The 19,358-nt window shown below is 32.8% G+C and overlaps 1 protein-coding gene across 1 annotated transcript in view; it reads left to right on the top strand.

The window, feature by feature from the left end:
• Positions 1-15,007, top strand: part of LOC145305777 (uncharacterized) — a 71,466-nt gene extending 56,459 nt beyond the window's left edge. Inside the window, exons 23-38 of the mRNA XM_080147577.1 lie at positions 2,023-2,157; positions 2,431-3,349; positions 3,760-3,854; positions 4,360-4,743; positions 5,038-5,176; positions 6,192-6,270; positions 6,547-6,634; positions 7,105-7,161; positions 7,568-7,635; positions 8,045-8,118; positions 9,019-9,078; positions 10,202-10,364; positions 10,569-10,661; positions 12,093-12,194; positions 12,438-12,485; positions 12,933-15,007. Of these exons, the coding sequence (XP_080003703.1) occupies positions 2,023-2,157; positions 2,431-3,349; positions 3,760-3,854; positions 4,360-4,743; positions 5,038-5,176; positions 6,192-6,270; positions 6,547-6,634; positions 7,105-7,161; positions 7,568-7,635; positions 8,045-8,118; positions 9,019-9,078; positions 10,202-10,364; positions 10,569-10,661; positions 12,093-12,194; positions 12,438-12,485; positions 12,933-13,092 (2,664 nt within the window). The 3' untranslated portion in view covers positions 13,093-15,007. The remainder of the gene's footprint in view (positions 1-2,022; positions 2,158-2,430; positions 3,350-3,759; positions 3,855-4,359; positions 4,744-5,037; positions 5,177-6,191; positions 6,271-6,546; positions 6,635-7,104; positions 7,162-7,567; positions 7,636-8,044; positions 8,119-9,018; positions 9,079-10,201; positions 10,365-10,568; positions 10,662-12,092; positions 12,195-12,437; positions 12,486-12,932) is intronic.
• Positions 15,008-19,358: the final 4,351 nt, after the last annotated feature.

The raw sequence follows: 19,358 nt of genomic DNA on the forward strand, positions 1-19,358 counted from the left end.
GGTTTAATATTGTTATGTAAAAACTGGAGTAATTTTTTGGGGGGGAGGCGGGAGGGGTGGTAAAATATTTTAGATTACTCCTCCCAAACTCTAAAATAAATGCTTGGACAACATAAGTATTAAGTAATAATCATTTTTTAATATTATGTTTATTGGTTGGTCGGTCTGACATGTCCTAGTTAAAGTGTGTTACCTTTTTTTATGTTTTATTATTATTTGGCCACAACTTGGTCAAAAATGCTCACAAATCAGACCTTTTTCGACCAAAGATGCTCTAATGGTTCCTTTACAAGCCCAATCAATCAGTTTTAAGATATCTTTATATTTCAAGGAAAATTGATGAAAATACTAAAAAACGGCAAATTTGGGTGTTACTTTTTATATGCACAGATACCATAAAATCAACAGAAAAAATACTTATTTTTACTTTTCTGTCATTTTTAAAGTTTGATTCTGTTAAATTGGCTATTCTTGAAGGAATTTATGCATTGATTATACTGAAACATAATATTGGACAGAAATTAATGTATTTTAAAGAAAGAAATTTTAGAAAATAATAAATTCGACCTCTATCACTTCAGAGGACAGCTGCCAACCTCCAGTTGATAGTATGTAGTTAAATACATGTTAGCAATAATAATTAGCCCAAAAATTAAAACAAAATTTTTTTCAATATGGTAAAAAAATGATAATCTAAATCTTAATTTTGGGGATGATGATCTTAAAGACGCTCTTGCTGTTGGTGATGATGACCCAGATGGTATCAAATTACATGAGCATTATGACAACTTATCTATTAAACTATGGTCTGATTTTTGCATTTGTAACATTCTCCAATCAAGAGAAATCCCAAAACATACAATCATGGTTTTTAAATTCTCCAATTCATAAGGTAAATATAGTAGTTTTTAAAAGATGGTTATATTTCTTGTTACAACTTTTAATTGGAGGCTGCTACAAATACAAAAATTGGACCATAGTTCAATAGATGAGTTGTCATAATGCTCATGTACTTGGATACGATCTTGGTCATCATCACCACCAGTAGGAGCGTCCTTTAGATCATCATCCCCAAAATTAAGATTTAGATTATCATTTTTTTACCATATTAAAAAACTTTTTTTTTTACTTTTTGGGCTAATTATTATTGCTAACAAGTATTAAACTATATCCTGTCAACTGGAGGTTGGCAGCTGTCCTCTGAAGTGAAAGAGGTCGAATTTCTTATTTTTTAAATTTTCTTTCTTTGAAATACATTAATTTCTGCCCAATATTATGTTTCAGTATATTTCAATGCATAAATCCCTTCAAGAATAGCCAATTTAACAGAATCAAACTTTAAAAATGACTGAAAAGCAAAAATAAGTATTTTTTCTATTGATTTTATGGTATCTGTGCATATAAAAGGTAACACCCAAATTTGCTGTTTTTTAGTATTTTCATAAATTTTCCTTGAAATATAAAGATATCTTAAAACTGATTGATTGGGCTTGTAAAGTAACCATTTGAGTATCTATGATCGAAAAAGGTCTGATTTGTGAGCATTTTGACCAAGTTGTGGCCAAATAATAATAAAACATAAAATAAAGTAACACACTTTATACATTAGTTGAACTACAAATACAGTCCTCAGATATTGGTTAACACGTTCCTGTATGGTCGGTCAGGGAAGGTGATGGTTGTATCATTAAATTAGCCATCTGGAATAAAAAAAATTTATCACGGTATGTGAGAATCTATTACAATATACACTAGGGAAGGTTCACATCGGAATTAGACAAAGAGGGGGTGTGCAACAGATAAAACTAACTTAAATAAAATTTCTGACCGAAAAATAATTTTAAAAATTTATTTTTAGAATGCGACCACTTAAATAGGATACATTTTAAATCGTCCAGAGGTGTATTATACTCATAAAAATCATTTGCAGATCCCCGCTTTGGTCTCAGAAAAAAATGTCAAAAATCGACCCAACCTAATATACACGTATTCTATATCCATTCTTATATAAACATTGATTAGGATGAAGATAGATATGGTGAGGGTGTAGGAGACGAGGCTGGGGACCAAGTGTTAAGAAAACAGCATAAACAACAATCACAAAATGTTCTCAAAGAACTGAAATCTGTTCTTGTGGTGAAGGAGCAGGAATTTCAGGTAGGGTATTATTATTTTTTTGTGCAGTGTATTATAGACAGTTTTCCGAAGATAGTAAGATAGAAAATTTTGATATTAATTCCAGTTTTCGTAGCGTATTATAGACAGTTTTTCGCAGATAGTGAGATAAAAAATCATAATATTAATTTCAGTCCACAATTTTAGGTGTTTCTTTAAATCCGCAAATGAATAACATTATCAATGTAATTCATTTACCAAGCTCAATAACAATCTGTATTTATTTAAAAGCAACAAAAATTGTAATTATTTTAGTTGAGAGAAGCCAAAGCAATAGCCAGACAAGCCCGTGTCAATTCAATCGATGGAGCTTCTCCAGTCCCTTCAACCTCTAGTACGTTTTCAGCTGCTTCTGGCAGCTCATCAGTTGTTCCAGGATGCTCATCAGCTGTTCCAGGATGCTCATCAGCTGTTCAAGGTAGCTCATTAGCTGACCCAAAAAGCTCAACAGCTATTCCCAGTTGTTCAACAACTGTTTTAGGAAGCTCACAGGCTATTCCTAGCTGTTCAACAGCTGTTCCAGAATCCTCATCAGCTATTAGAGGTGGTCCATCAGCTAATTTAGGTGCCTCAACAGCTGTTCAAGGAAGCTCTTTACCTGTTACAGCTGTTCCTGAAAGTTCATCATCCGATCCAATTAGTTTAACAGCTGTTCAGGGTAGCTGGTTAGCTGACCAGAGCCTAAACAAAGCTGTTCCAAGTAGTTCATCAATTGTTCTTGGTAGATCAGCTGTTCCAGGCAGCTTGTCAGCTGCTTCAAGCAGCCCAAGAGCTGTTAAAAGATCTTCACCATCTGCCACAAATGGTATTACTGTAGTTGCAAATGGAACACCTAGCAAAAACTTCCTAAATTTGCCAATTAATGGAAACAATTCTGAAAAACTTGACAGTATAAGTGGTACAAACCCAAGTAATGGTGACAAAGAAACCCACATATCATTAATTAAACAAAACTCCACAGAAGAAGATAAATCCCCAGCCAAACCAAAACAAGAAAAAGAGTTTACAGCCAAACTAAACTCGATAGCGGCGGCGGCTCACCAACCCCCGGCCAAGGCCACGTCCCTGGACTCCCACCTCCCCTCTGCCAAACCAAATTCGCAGTTGCTGTTACAAAGACTCAAAAGTTTGGAGTCGCCTGTGCCTTTGAATCTTAAAATTGAAGCCTTATCGTCAGGGATTTAACTATTTCGACAACAACAAAAAATGTTAAGATTACCTAGTAAATCATTATATTTACCTATTAGTTTGTGCCAATAAAAAATATATTGGAATGAAAAGGTATTTGATTTTAAGACCATGGATCTAAAAGGGTAAGATAATATATTAATTCCTAAAATTATTTTTAAAAATTAACCCTTCTGTAGATTGAAATTGTTTATTGCGAGATCAAAGCTAGTTTTAACCAACCAATTAAAACCAAAAGTTTTAAAGTTCACAAATGAGAAATTGTGGGTGTCATCCTAACATGATTTATAATCCAGTGTCCCCTCCCTACCTGATGATAACAAATGTTATGAAAATAAGATTACATCTTCTTATAGACCTTTTAAACATATGAAATAGTTTTAAAAATCTTTTAAACAGACATAGGCCTTGACCAACTGAGCGCAAGCAGTGATTTTCTTCCAGATTCTTTCTATATGAGGTCCAGCATTGAAAGAGAGATCAACTACCAGGTAAGAGATGTTGCAAAAATATTGGCAACATTGCAAAAATGTTACAAGTGCTTGTTAATTTTACAATAGAGATTAGTTCAAAATAGTGAAGACTCCATAGAAATTTTTCTTTAGCGGCTACGAACCTAGAGGCCTCAAGGGGCACTTGATGTGGGGTCGGGTGAAAAGACCTCCCCCCTCCTTTGATTTAGAGTTTTAAAAAGAAAAATTTCTGTAAAGAATTGGGAAGGGGTAATTTTTTCTTGGGGTTATTTCTCTTTGGAAAGTAATACCTACCCCAAAAATAGTTATAAACTCACCCGGGACCACTGAGAAGCTACATTGTAAAGGAGAATCCTAAAAATATAATGTGTCAAATATTCATAATCTGGACAACTTTTTCGATTTATTTGACAATTTTTCTAAATTAAGATTTAACTAATTAGAATTTCGGATTTCTAATTTTGGACTACATTTTCCTTAAAATTTCTCCACCTACCTTAAACATTAACGATATTATTATTAGGCCACATCAGTTGATCTGTACGAACCAACAAACACCACCTCCCCCGACCAAAGCACCAAAGACGACATGTCCATCCACCAAGGCTGTGATGATGAACCTGCGGTAACGAAATGCAGTGCTGATACTGTTGTCAAAATGGATAATGATTCCTCCAATGGCATTAATTCTAGTCAACATGATACTGATCATAAAGTTGCAACAACTGCAAACAGTGATAGCATTGAAATAGTTGATAATAATACAAATGGTCATAATGAAAGCAATACAAATGGACATGATACAAATACTAAGGAGAATGATGTTAAAGATGATGATATCCATCAGCAAGATCTTAATGGACATTTTATTGATGATGAAACAGATGCTAGTGATATTATTTTTCAGGCACAGATCATATTGTTTTAATGCTGTCATAACTTAAGTGATAGGACGTGTGTATTATTTGTAAAATAGGGGAGAGGGTGGGGGCTAAATTTTATTTTGAATGCTTCTTTTCTTTATCGTTGAATTTTGGAAATTTGTAATTATTAAAAACCAATTTTTTCTCAATGTTTCAAGTAATCATTTTTTTGTCATGTTTTAATATGAATGTACAATTTGATACCTAGTTATTTTTCGTTTTATTCAATGTAAATAAATATACGAGTGATTTGATGACAATGATCTGAAAAACTGCAGGATAAGACTGATCCATTCCAATCTAACCCAACCGAAGATAATCCGGCTGCGAGTGCTGCCGCGGCTGATTTTGCGGATTTTAGCAAGATGCTGCCGTCTGCGCAGCTGCAGGATAACAGCTCAATTAAAAATAGATTAGGTAACTTTATCAATATTATCTTTTGGGGGTTGAAGAAAGAGGAGTCACTCCAACGTTTCTAGGTGGGTTGTTGACAACCCAATTTCTCATGTTCTTCTCTAGTATATTTGGTCTTATATATAATGATATCTTTTTATTAGTAGCGAAGCTACTCTATAATTTGAAATGTCCGTATGTCCGTATGTCCGTCTGTCCGTATGTGTTAGTTTGGGGGAAACGTGATTTTCTCGGCTCCTATAAAAGATAAAAGGCTGAATTTTTATGACAACATTCCCATTATTAAGGGCACAATTAACTATAAAACATCAATGGCAGTCGGACCGCTTTTTAGCAGGTTTTAGGCTATTTTTGTATTTTTTACATTTTTCTCCATATCTTTGGTGGTTATGGTCCTATTTCCAAAATTTTTTCAGTTTTAGATATCAAAATAAAATTTCCTGTCATTTTAAGAAAACAAATTGAGGTCAGACTGCCTTTAAGCAGGTTTTAGGCTATTTTTGTATTTTTCACATTTTATCCATAACTTTGGTGTTTATGGACCGATTTCCAAAATTTTTTCAGCTATAGATATCAAAATAAAATTTCCTGTCTTTTCAAGAAAACATCAATGGCGGTCAGACTGCCTTATTGCAGGATTTTGGCTATTTTTATATTTTTCACATTTTTCCTCATATCTTGGTCCGATTTCAATTTTTTTTTTAGGTAAAAATATCAAAATTAAATTTCCCGTTGTTTTGAGCATCCAGTATGTAATTTACTTTGACCGTCAGTCTGTTAGTCATAGTACTAATATATAAGTATTAAAAAGTTTTTAAAAAATGTTGAAAAGGTTTCGTGATTTTTCCCCAATATACATGTTTTTTTACAACTAATCTTTAAATTCTTATACAAAATTTTTGTGCTTCGCTACTTATGGATGTTGTCATCCTTGTTATGTTTATAAGTACCTGTCCCCTCCATGGTGAAATCGAATGCATTGGGTACAGATAAATAATAATACTTTTTTTATGTTCAGAAGTACCTGTCCCCTCCCTGGTGAAATCGAATGTATTAAGTGCTAGCCAGGAAACTGATTCGGAGTGTGATACTTTCAGGTAGGCAATATCCAGAGAATCTCATTTTGGAGCACAAAATCCCCCCCTTCAACTTATTTTAATATGTAAAGAGGGGGAGGGAATAACTAAAGTATTCTAAATAAAAATTAACAATTGAAGAAAAATATTCTTATTCGGGTTAAACAAAAACTAGACCAAGAAAATTAGGTAGGTACTAATTTAAAATTCGGAAAATTTTAAGTAAAATATTTTCTAAAGATCATGATTACCTACCTGGGTATTTTCTTATTATGATTAATTAAATTATATTTTTAGATCTGACACAAATACAATAAAATCTCAAGATACAGACCCAGGGCATCACAGTGATAGTGTTTCTATCCTACATAGTAGTAGGACTCAGGTAGATAGATAGATAGATACAGACACTAGACATCATAGTGATAGTGTTTCTATCCTACATAGTAGTAGGACTCAGGTAGATAAGATAGATAGATACAGACACTAGACATCATAGTGTTAGTGTCTCTATCCTACATAGTAGTAGGACTCAGGTAGATAGATAGATAGAAATTCCTCAATATGTGGATGTATTAATTGGAAGTCCCTTTTAAGATACCTAAGATATATCTATTTAGACAATTTAATGATTTAAAGTTAGATATTTAACAACCTCTTTTTAAATAAAATCAAACTATTTTAAGCCAGGAATACCTATATAATTAAGATTTTAAAAATCCATTTTCAACTTCATTCTATTGTAAAGGGTCATTTTATAAAAGTTATAAAGACAGAATTATTGGATACAAAGAGAAAGAAAGATGGACTTATGGAATATTGTAATAAAATATAAATATTGTATTTTAATTTTAGGACACTTACGAGTCAACGCCTGATTCTTCTGATTGTGATGATCTCTTGGAGAAAAAGGTAATGGTAAATTTGTTCTTATAGTTTTCTTTGGTTGATGCTTTCTTTTAAAACTAACATTTACGACTTCAGAGGCCTCTAGACGTAGTTTAAAGATGGAGGAGGTTAACCAACCTCCTTAAATTTTTGCTTTTAAAAGAAAATACCTAATACAAAATCCTTTTTGGAGGTGGTAATACTTTCTGTATTTTCTCTTGGGAGGGTGGAGTCATTAGAGCCATATTGGTCTAGTGGATAGTTAAATCTTTTTGTACAGACAGGAATTTTGTTAATTTCATGTAAAGAAAATAGCTTTTTTAAATTTCTTCATCTCCTGGAATTTAGCACCTTGTTTAATTACATCTATTAAGTATTTGATATCCAGTGTAACTGTACGCGTGTTATGTCAATTTATTTAATTTTTTAGATAGAGAATTTTAAAAGAAACAAACTGAGATCTCTACCACAAATGTCAAATTCTGTTCAACCATCCAGGTTTGTCCATTTAAATCTTGGAAGATTTTTATTAATTACCTAAGAAAGATGATTAAGTTGCGTTTTTTTTCAAAGGTTTAGTTGAGTACATAAAATCTCACTCCCTTTAGAATAAAAAGAATTAAATTAAAGGAGGGAGAATTCTATATTAATAGAGCAGAGCAAGAATAGGACTTGAGACATAAGGAAAAAAACTAACTCAACTTATTTTTTAATTTTAGGGTTTGGGCTCGTTAGGCACTTTCCTTGAATACACGATTGCATTTATCATAAGCGAAGCTATTTTAAATGATAGGTTAAGCACAAGAGCACATAAGAAAGTAATTATATGGTACCTATGTAACTTAAAGACCAATGTCTCTGTAATACTATTTAATTTTATACCATAAGACGCTCTTATTTATTTTAGCGGTGCCAGTTGTGAGCAAGTGAAATGTATAGAAAACCGAAGTTTTAGCACCCCAGATCTTAAAAGAATTTCAGGTTTGAAAAAATCATAGTTGGATCACTTATATCGTCCATAGATAACTCATATAGTAATACTTCATTTTTTTTATAGAAATTCTTTTCATAATCAAACATGATTAATAATGAATGCTGTTTATTTTCTAATTCATTTAATATTAAAGTTTTGTATGTAGAAACTAAAGAAAGACAAACATTGTTTATTTCTTGTTTTCCTTTCTCTATATATTTGTTTATTTATATATTTTTATTTGTGTTTCATTGTATTATTAATGTTGGTGTAACCTCAAAAAAGCGCTAAAAATGAACACGCACCATTATCTTTTTTAAATTAATTTTATCATAGATTTCTAAAAAGATTTTTACGTTTTAATTTTAGCAACATTGTAAACATGGAAATGGGGATGGGAGGGTGAAAGTGGTTTTCCAAAAAAATTTAGTATAGCTTTTGTTCTAGTACAATATGAAACTTTTAAGCATCTGCATTGTACATTCGAAATGCTTAACAATCTTTTATACCTAGTGAGTTAACAAATTTTTAATTTAAAAAGTGACACCTTCACCCCCATTTTGATTTGGAAAAATCTGCTAAAAATGTTTTGATATGGTCTTAGGAACTCCTCACATTACAGTGAAATAAAGGTTCTCGTCTCCTCACATTGCAATGCATTAAATGAAAATGTGTAACAGTTTCTAATTTTTTTTTGTCTTAAGCTTAACAAGCCAAGAAAAATCTGGAGAAAAAATTATTGATCTATTTTCTCCAACTTTTCTGCCTTTAAAAATAACAGTTTCTTTTTTTTAATCTTTACAATTATAGCATGATTACAGAATATTTTTCTTAATTTTCATCTTGTATCTGATTGAAAAAGATTTTATTTTTGGCGCTTATTTGACAAGTTGCATTTTGTTCTTTAGGTTGTGATACTATTTCAAGTCCTTATGTTAGCCTAGAAAAACTACCAGAAAAAAGACGAGGTTTGAACATTTTTTTTAAACCCTTGCATGAACATATTAATTTTAAAAAAATATGTAGTGCTAGTACCAATCAGAGTCCTTAAGGGATAAGACAATGGACGATAAATTTCCCAATTATAGTAATCAAAGTTAACCCTTTTGTAGAGTAAAATTATTGGTTTGGGATTTTGTTCACTACTTATTTAAACCAATCAATAAAGATTTTTTAAAAGTATTCAAAGTTTTTGAGCCAACGAATAAGTGAGAATGTTCATAAAAATTTGGGTATCAGTATAATCTACAGTCCAATGTCTGTTCCCTTCCTCCTGGTCTAGTTGAATATATTTATCTTTTAATACTAATCATTTAGGTAGTGCTTTTTTATATTAAAACTAATATCTTTTGAGTTGAAGTTTAATATTTGAAGCAATATGTAATGTATAGTATTTTAAGAAAATGTTTTAATTTTGTTTATCATAAAACAGATCTATAGTACCTATAGATGTATATACAGAAAACTAATTCCCTGCCTTTTTCAAAGGCCTCTTTTGTCTGCTTCTACTTATTTTCTGCTACTTGGCTGTTGTAATATAAGCGACACCATTGGTTGATTTTCAATGACCCAATAGAAAGGTTGCACAAGGTGGTTGCGATGGGGAGATACAGTTATTTAACCCTTTCTCCTTCTAGTGTTTTACTCTAATTATCATAATACGGGGTGGTGGGGGGTTTATACAGTAAGATATATAAGTTTTCCGGAATTTTAATGTTAGGGGGAGATTTGAAATCTGCATCAAATTTTAATTTTTGTATAATTCTTTATCAAAAAGCGGAAATGCATTTTAAGTTAATTAATTTTGACTAATAGGATAGGTGGATTTTAAACTACCTGCGCTCTAATTGGTTGAATGATGTACGCCATCCAATCAGAGCGCAGATTTATTTTTTAAATCCACCAATCACAGATGCCGAAATTAATTAACTTAAATTGCATTTCCGCTTTTAGATAAAGAATTATAGAAAAAACGAATTTTATAAAAAATCCTCAAAATTTGATGCAGATTTCAAGCCTCCCCATAACTATAAAATTCCGGAAAACTTATATATCTTATTATACAGTCCTTTGTTACAATCTTAATTTTAGTTCCCCGAGGACCACCTTACCATCAGGCCGCAGATTCAAGTACAGATTCAACATCCAGCGACGAAGAAGCCGCCAAGTCGGCGGCCTCAGGAAGCGGCGGCCAAAGCTTTAGTCGGCCGCGGCGGCCGGGTGCCGGTAGTCGCCATAGAAGACCACATAACAGGTTGGTTTAAAATGTTGAAATAGAATTGACAAGGAAAATTATTTTAAACCCTTTTTTCTTCCCAAATTCAAGGAAGGTTCATAAATATTTTTAGTAAGGGTACCTCAACCCTCCCAAGAAAAATCTTCTCTGGAAAAGAATTATCCCTCCCCCCATTTTTTTTACATGTACTTTTCAAAATTTTGATTAATGAAAATATTTCAGAAGAAAATCTGGAGTTGAGCCCTCTGGTATGAAGTCAATACAGGAAGACAATCACAGTCAACCACCACAGGCCTCAATAAACAATGAAATTAGGTACAATCTATATTATTTCTGAAATTTTACTAACTGCTGCTATGTCAGGCGCGAAAATTTACGTGAATATTATTAGTCCATCTTTATAAAATTTTATAATACTGCTGTTTTCCTTAAAATTTTGTATTGTATGTTTGTCTCTTCAAGAAAGAACAGTAATCTTTTTTTTAAAGCATCAGTTTTCATGCTAACTAATCTAGTTTCTCTTAGATTGGGAACAGAGGCATGTATAGAGGGAATATGGTCAGTCATGCTAAAAAGGATAGAAACCTTATTGTGGGAAATGTGATTGTCTTAACTGCTATTTTAAATAGACAGCTGCAATTTTTAGTCAAGATTCCTAACATTTATACGGATCTGCTTTATACATTTTTTGTCCGTCTGTCTGTTGATCATGCTTAAAAAGACAAAAACCTCATTATTTTAGTTCAAAAAGTCATTAGTTTTCATGATAACTAATTTTGTTTCTCCTAGGTTGGGAACAGAGCCAAGTATAGAGAGTAGAGGAGACAGGATTGGAGAGGGAATATCCTCCACTCCTGCTAATCTTGTTTCTCCTAGGTTGGGAACAGAGCCAAGTATAGAGAGTAGAGGAGACAGGATTGGAGAGGGAATATCCTCCACTCCTGCTAATCTTGTTTCTCCTAGGTTGGGAACAGAGCCAAGTATAGAGAGTAGAGGAGACAGGATTGGAGAGGGAATATCCTCCACTCCTGCTAATCTGGTTTCTCCTAGGTTGGGAACAGAGCCAAGTATAGAGAGTAGAGGAGACAGGATTGGAGAGGGAATATCCTCCACTCCTGCTAATCTTGTTTCTCCTAGGTTGAGAACAGAGCCAAGTATAGAGAGTAGAGGAGACAGGATTGGAGAGGGAATATCCGCTACTCCTGCTAATCTTGTTTCTCCTAGGCTGGGAACAGAGCCAAGTATAGAGAGTAGAGGAGAGAGAATTGAAGAGGGAATATCCGCTACTCCTGCTAATCTTGTTTCTCCTAGGTTGGGAACAGAGCCAAGTATAGAGAGTAGAGGAGAGAGAATTGAAGAGGGAATATCCGCTACTCCTGCTAATCTTGTTTCTCCTAGGTTGGGAACAGAGCCAAGTATAGAGAGTAGAGGAGAGAGAATTGGAGATGGAATATCCGCTACTCCTGCTAATCTTGTTTCTCCTAGGCTGGGAACAGAGCCAAGTATAGAGAGTAGAGGAGAGAGAATTGAAGAGGGAATATCCGCTACTCCTGCTAATCTTGTTTCTCCTAGGTTGGGAACAGAGCCAAGTATAGAGAGTAGAGGAGAGAGAATTGGAGATGGAATATCCGCTACTCCTGCTAATCTTGTTTCTCCTAGGCTGGGAACAGAGCCAAGTATAGAGAGTAGAGGAGACAGGATTGGAGAGGGAATATCCGCCACTCCTGCTAATCTTGTTTCTCCTAGGCTGGGAACAGAGCCAAGTATAGAGAGTAGAGGAGACAGGATTGGAGAGGGAATATCCGCCACTCCTGCTAATCATACCTCAGTCTATCTTACTAAACATAGGTAATAATTTTTTCTTGTGGTAATTTAGGTTATAGTGTTCTTATATATAGAGATTGCAATCAAATCAGGGAGGAAGGGAACATTGGACTGTAAATTACGCTTGAAACCGAATTTTAAAACTCTAGAAACTTTCATAGAATAATTGTGATTAGTTCAAAATTAGAATTGTCTAAACTTCTCCACCAATAACTTTTTATTATTAAGTATTTCATTTCCAATTTGTAAGAGATTTGTTTGTTTCAGAGGTGAAGACCTGTCCTACAATACCCAACCAGTTGGCTTTACAGCCAGGTATAACTTTACATAATCAGATCATTTTCAAATATAATAAGTAGCGCCGCTGCTTTAAATATTAAGTTTCTGAACGTAATCGACTTTTCATGTTTAATAAAAACCTTCCTTTTTGTGTTGGTTGCGTGATTTTAGTCCGCAGTTGTTTTTATATTCTGTTAAAAATGTTATAGCTGTGCGTCTTTTTTAACTCAATCGTCAGATTAATAACTTTTTGATTGGTTGGTTCCAAACTAGAAGCGCTCAAACCTTTCAACCAATAATTTCTAAAGATGGGATAATTCATAATTTAGTTTATCTTCATTGGGGATGTATATCAATTAATTGTCAATTCTCTTTTCCCTTAACTTGATTCTTGAATAAAGTACTGTTTTGCGAATTTTTTTTTCTTACCAGTACTCAACGCTGCAGTTTTGACTTTATATTAATACAAATCTTTTATTGCAGTTTGGCGGCGGAAGCAGCCGCCAGATCCCGTCTTTTACGCCAAGGGTTTACCAGTGCTGTCAGCCAGAAGTGGCCGTTTGGCGGTGGGAAAAACGCCACCGGCGGAAAAAGTCAAACGCCGCCGAAAGAGGAGACTTTCGGAGCAAGTGACTCTGATTAAAGATTTTAGTTAGTTTTGGATAATTTTTAGATTAAAATTGGTGCTTTCTCACAAAGTGCCTGTCAATCACTGCCCCCCCCCCCCCCTTTTAGATAATTAAAAATATGGGGGGTGGGTTAGTTTGGGCTCTAACCTTATGGGACCTATTAGCTATCCCATATTGCCATAATGGAATGTAGAGTTTGGTGCTCTACAAGCCACTTTGATGGAAAACGCCATAAAATTTAAGTTTTGATTTATTTTTAATTTTCATGATATAACAGGGGAGAGAAATCAGAATTCTTTTCTTTAATAGTAGAAAAATATAACACAGTCAAATGTTAAATTACATATTCAAATAAAGATCATAAATTAGTTTTTTAAAACTTTATACATTTCTTTGGACTTCTTATTGCTTTACTGTGAAAGAACCCTAAAAAAATAGTTTAACTTACCCTTATCTATCAATTTTATCTAGTCTTTTTTAAAAATACATGTAACACAAAAAAGGGAAACTGGTATAGCACCCAAAAAAAAAACTATTTTGCTTCATCTTTCATTGCAATTTGATATTTATCTCCATTTTGTGTCATGCAAAATGTATTTTTCCTTAAAATTATTTGTTGCAAATTAGTTTTCTTTGGATGCTATGTCACCTCCCTTTAAAATATAGCAATTTATAAATCTAATATTATCTTAAAAACATTCCACTATTAGTAAAAAGTTATAAAATTGTTTATATAAAGATTCTTACTATATAAATGTTATTAATATTAATGTTTTTGCTATTGTTGTTTAATTTTACATTCGCTTTTATGCAATTTTTAATATTCTTTTATTTATATGTTTTTGGTATAGTGAGATAAATTATGAGACAAGTATTTTTGGATTTTTTTCATTTTAATAATGCATTTATGGTGTGTCAAATAAACCCCTAAAATCAGAGCTTGGCAGCCGCGTGCCAGCCGTCTGTAAGCCTCAGGAATTCAACATTTTCAATAATAAAAAAAACAGTTCAAAGCGTCTAAACGGGTTTAAATTTGAGGCTTAGACGCGGCTGAAGAAAGGCTGCATGCAGAGCCCTCCCAGTATTTAAAACATCATAGTAAACCAACAACACGTGTAAAGCTTCCTAAAATAGGTATTACAAAGCAAAATTTAATTTTATTATGAAAGAAAACATAGTGGTTTCGTCGTATTTCCACAGTAGGTTTGGATAGGTTATTTCAGGCTAGGTTAGGTTGGTAATTCCTCCATAAATTGCCTCACCCTTATCCCCCAAAATGAAACAGTAAGATACACACAAATATTGCATTATTGAAATTGATTAAAATCTGAATACCTGACAGTGTATGTATGGTATGTTATATCACAAATAAGTTATTCATTCTGGTTATTAATACAATTGTTCTTGTTCTTATTTTGTAACAAGGATGACAACATCCATAAAAACAAAGCTATGATACAGTAGGACAAACTAACAGTAATACTTTTAGATTGTGAGAACTGAAAAGGCAGAATATAAATGTTCAATTCTATTTAAAACTTTCATATGAATCAGTATTCCAAAAATGAGATGAATATGATATCATACAAAACATTTTAATAACAAAAAGTTGAAAATCAACCTAAAGTAAAAGGACGTACGGATATTCTGGTAACGATCATAGAGTTAATCCTCTTTCATATTATAGACAGATTTCCGCGGATATTAAATTGCATTTTATCGGTTTCAAAGCCATAAGGAAAAGATGATTATAATAACAAAAGTAATTGCTATGAATAAAATAATAATATTATAATCCTAATCAATTTAAAATTTTTATCATTGTTAAATTTTGTGATCTTTTTATTAAAAATTATTGTTACATATATTACATGTATCTGTTACTTGAAATAAGTTATTTAAAAATTGAAATATAATTGTTAATCTTTACTGTCTTTCATTTTTATTTCAACCAATAAAAATCGGTTCAATTCAAGTCAAAGCTTATAATTACTATAATAAAGGATGCTTTCAGCTATGGACATACTTTCATTCAATGACTCGGTTATACAGATGCATCGCTTATGACCTTGTGCCTAATGGCCTTAGGAATATATATTCTAGAAATCAAATGTATAGAATGATTATGTACAAAATATTATTTTTAAAGCCAAAATATATTTTTTTCAAATATTTTTCTGGTAATGATTACAGAGATGCTATGCTGTATAAATTGTACTTCATTGTTACAGGAATCATCACGTCATGTTTGAAACCGATAGGAAAATTGTAACATGCCCAAATTAATGATAATACCTAGCCATCCGTTACGGACTGACCGACCCTAAAAGTGTTTTAAAGTGGTAATCAATATCGACAACTATATATTCGAAATTCAAAAGCAAATAACATTCTGAGGGAATGAGTAAATAGAGAACGGTCAGCAAGTGAGGGAAGAGGACTTGTGTAGACAAAAATGTATAACTTCTAGAGGCCTCTAGGGACAAATGAGGGAAGAGGAGGAGACTTTACTTTGCATATTAGTTTTAAAAAGGAAAAAAATATTTTAGAGGGGGGAGGTTGGGGGTACTGTTCCAAAAAAAGTTATGAAACTTCCTTAGACCTATGAGAAGCTTTTTCTGTAAAGGAGAGCCACATTGGTCCAGTGGTTGTCGAGATACAAATATGGATAGACATGCTATCACTTTTATAATTAGAATTTGTTTGTATGGAAAAACTTCACAAACAAGACCCAATTTTTTCTTGTTATATAATCTTAAAGAAATTATTTTTTTTTATTTTTTTTGTGCTTTTGTTCCTATTTTCCGGATATCAGCGAGTAATTTTGTTAAGAATGTAATACATACATAAGAATGAAAAAACAAATAATAAATAAAAAAGACAATCTGAAGACATTTTATTACACATAATATATCTAGATTGTCCATCTGACTCCTTTTTTCGTCAAACTTAAAAAAGGAAATTTAGCAGACAAAAACCATTGTTTATTTTTTGTTAATTACGAGATCAATACCAATAACTAAATTTATTCAGCTGTTTTTGTTGGGGGGGGGGGGGGGGGGGGGTTAAGACATCGTAAAATTGATGACCTCTCCATTTACCCCCCAAATATTATTTTAGTTTTATTTCGCTTGTTGTTTATACCTTATTCTTGATTCATTAATAACTTATTATGTGGTTTATATGAGAGGAAGATATTTACACAGATGTAATCTAACCATTAAAACAGCGAAATGCAACAATATATAGCTGACTAATAGTCTAGTGTAATTAATCTATTGCAACAGCCATAAATTCACTGTTATCAAACTAATTCAGAATAGTCTTCATAGGTTATTGTACTACAATAATTAAGATTTAAGTCAAAACAAACAAAGACAAAAATCTTCCATAAATAAATAACATTAATTGCTCAATGTTAAATGAATCGTAGAAGACAAAAGTATAAACTTTTGAAAACAGCAAAAAAATCTTACTTTTTACAGCCAAAATAAATGGATAGAAACCATTTTTGACAATTATGTTGTTTGAAGGGCAGTAATCAGACAAATTAGTCTGTGCTATATCAAAAAGGAATTTCTAGCAGACAAATACTTTTAGTTTATATTTCGTCTCATTTGATTAGAAGCATGCAATTGCAGAGGGGGGGGGGGGGGGGGTATCCTTCAAACATGGCAAAATTAAGGGCGAGCTTAAAACTACTAAAACTAAATTTGCTTATTTGTATAAACAGGCATAAATAATATTTTCAGAGCATTACATACGCATGAAAGCAAAATGCTATACTATTTAGAGTACAATATAATAATTAGAGTTCCTGTAACCTCTTGATTTATTTATCCATCTATAATCCACACACTGTTTGGAGTTTTTACCTCTTTCTTCATATTTCGTTCGCTTTCATTCTTTTTCCTTCTCAAAACCCCAAAGGCACGTCAAAGAGAGCTAGGGTTGACCAAACACCATATTTTTTGTGTGTTGGGAGGGGGGGTGGGGTCGCATTGCTCTGGGGAATAAAGAGGTAAAGCCCCAAAATAAAAAAAAAAACAAAGTTTCCTTAAACTAAAAAAAGCTTCTTTGTAAAGGAGGGCCATAGTAGTTCAATTTTTATACAGCCATCGTTAGCATCCAACTACCATCATGGATGCGCTCCAGCTCTAGGGCTGTGCACTTTACCTGAATATTTGATAAGGACATTATCTGCTATTAATCATTATTCAATAATTTGTTTCTTTTGGTTAATAAAAAATATGATTTGAATGCACTGATAGTTGACCCCCATAATTTCAGCAATTTAAAAAATAAATCTATACATACTTCTGAAGATTTCAATTATTAAAACTCATTCATGTGGCCTAAAATCAGAGAAAAATATCAAAAATATCACTATCAAGCACACTTTATAGAATGCCATTAAGGTCGTAAGTGTTTACCCCCCCCCCCCCCTCTTCCACCATCCCAAAACAAAGCTTGAATGCGATAATGTTAAACTTATATTTTTGCAAAGGACAAACAGAATATTTTGTGATTTAAGCTCTGTCTTGAAGTCGTAGCTCTCATAGTAAAGAGTTGCGCCTGTTTAGTGACAAGGTATTCCCCCTGCTCTAACTATTGGTCTTGCGCATCTGACATAGCAGCCGTAGGAACCCTTTTTAGCGTTTTTTAGTTATTATGCAGTGTTGAGCTATGATTTGTTTTTTGGGGAGATTTTTTCAGTGATGATTTCTCTTGGGATGATGGAGCTTCTCACCCGCCCTAAGATGTCTTAGTACGACATACTTAATATACCACTACTTTTAAACATAATTGTCCATGCTATTTCAATAAACAACTACATGTGTATCAATCTAATTCATTTTTTTCCTATGAACTTGAAACATTTATTTTTCTGTATTGACATGAAACAGTTTCATATTATACGTAAAAGCGATAACTACATAATTGATAAATCTAACAACAAATAATTCATTCTTATATGTGTCTATGTCTGTCTGATTCAAAAGATCTCGTTAACAACTAAACCGATCAGCTTCTCCTTTGTAGAAAGCATTATATTGGTCTGAGGCAGGTTTTTGTCTATTTTTCCGGAAAAATTTGTTTTATTTTATTAAAATTCTTGTATGAGAGGTAATGGCCCTCGAGGCTTAGTATATAGTTGTAAGGATTTATTTTGTTTGTCTGCTCAGATATCTTTAACCACTGAACCGATAGAGTTCTCCATTTTAGGGAAGCTTTGCATAGTTCCATAATTATTATCTTAATCATAAATTAATGTCTTTGGGTGTCTCCCACCTCTCTTTGATATAGAGACCCTAGAGGCTAGAGGCAAAACCAGCCGTTACAAAATATCGAAGCCATATTGGAAAGCCTTTTAAGATACACCATCAATTTAGTCTATAACTGTAACTTTTTTATCTTTTAGTTTATGTCAAATCAATTTTGGGGGTTAAAACTTCTTTTTTTATTTACAACGTTTCTCAAAAAGATATCAAAATGCAATTAATGAATGAAATCTTAATTACAGAGAAAGCAATAGTTAGTAGTCGTATGTAAAATTAAATTCTTTCAGCACATGTGCTAATTTTGTTTTTGAAGGACCTTAAATCTAAAAAAATTTAAGCTTCCATAGATGGAATCATACAAAAGTATGATGACAACCAAGTACGTCCAAGATTTTATTTAAGGGAGAGTAAAAAAGTGTTTTACTCCAGGAATGAATAAACTACCCAACTAAAACCATACTTGTTATATCACAGTCCTACAAAGGAGAACCTAATTGCTTAATTTATAAACAAATGTTTTGAAACAGACAGCAACTATCCCCCCCCCCCTCTTATTTCTTTTTTATTGGGGGCCGAAGGGGGGGTTGCACATTTATTAAAAAGGGCATTAAACCAGGGCGCCAAGAGATTTTAGATTTTTTTTGGATGGGGAGATATTAACGCTCCCATAATTTGTGGTTGTGCCTGTGACAATCCCAAAGTGGGTAAAAAATATTAATTTCCAAAACTTTTGCACCCTAAAAATTGGTTTGTTGTACCACACCAAACATACAGTTTTTTTTATTTTTATATTAACCCATTAGTGACGAACCAGGTTTTAAAACCCAGTTCCAGAAAATGTAAAAAAAAACGGTTTTCGGCTTCATAATTGCATCATTCTCAGTATGAATCCCCCCTCTATTACCCTGGCTTTCATTTCCCCCTGGAGCAGGCAGTTTTGCTTACTTCCGTTTGCCGGTATAGCTTAACAAAGTTTGAAAATCATGAAAATTCAAAAT

The sequence above is a fragment of the Acartia tonsa genome, chromosome 14 (assembly GCF_053477335.1).
Source record: "Acartia tonsa isolate MP-2025a chromosome 14, ASM5347733v1, whole genome shotgun sequence".
Classification (NCBI taxonomy): Eukaryota; Metazoa; Arthropoda; class Copepoda; order Calanoida; family Acartiidae; genus Acartia; species Acartia tonsa.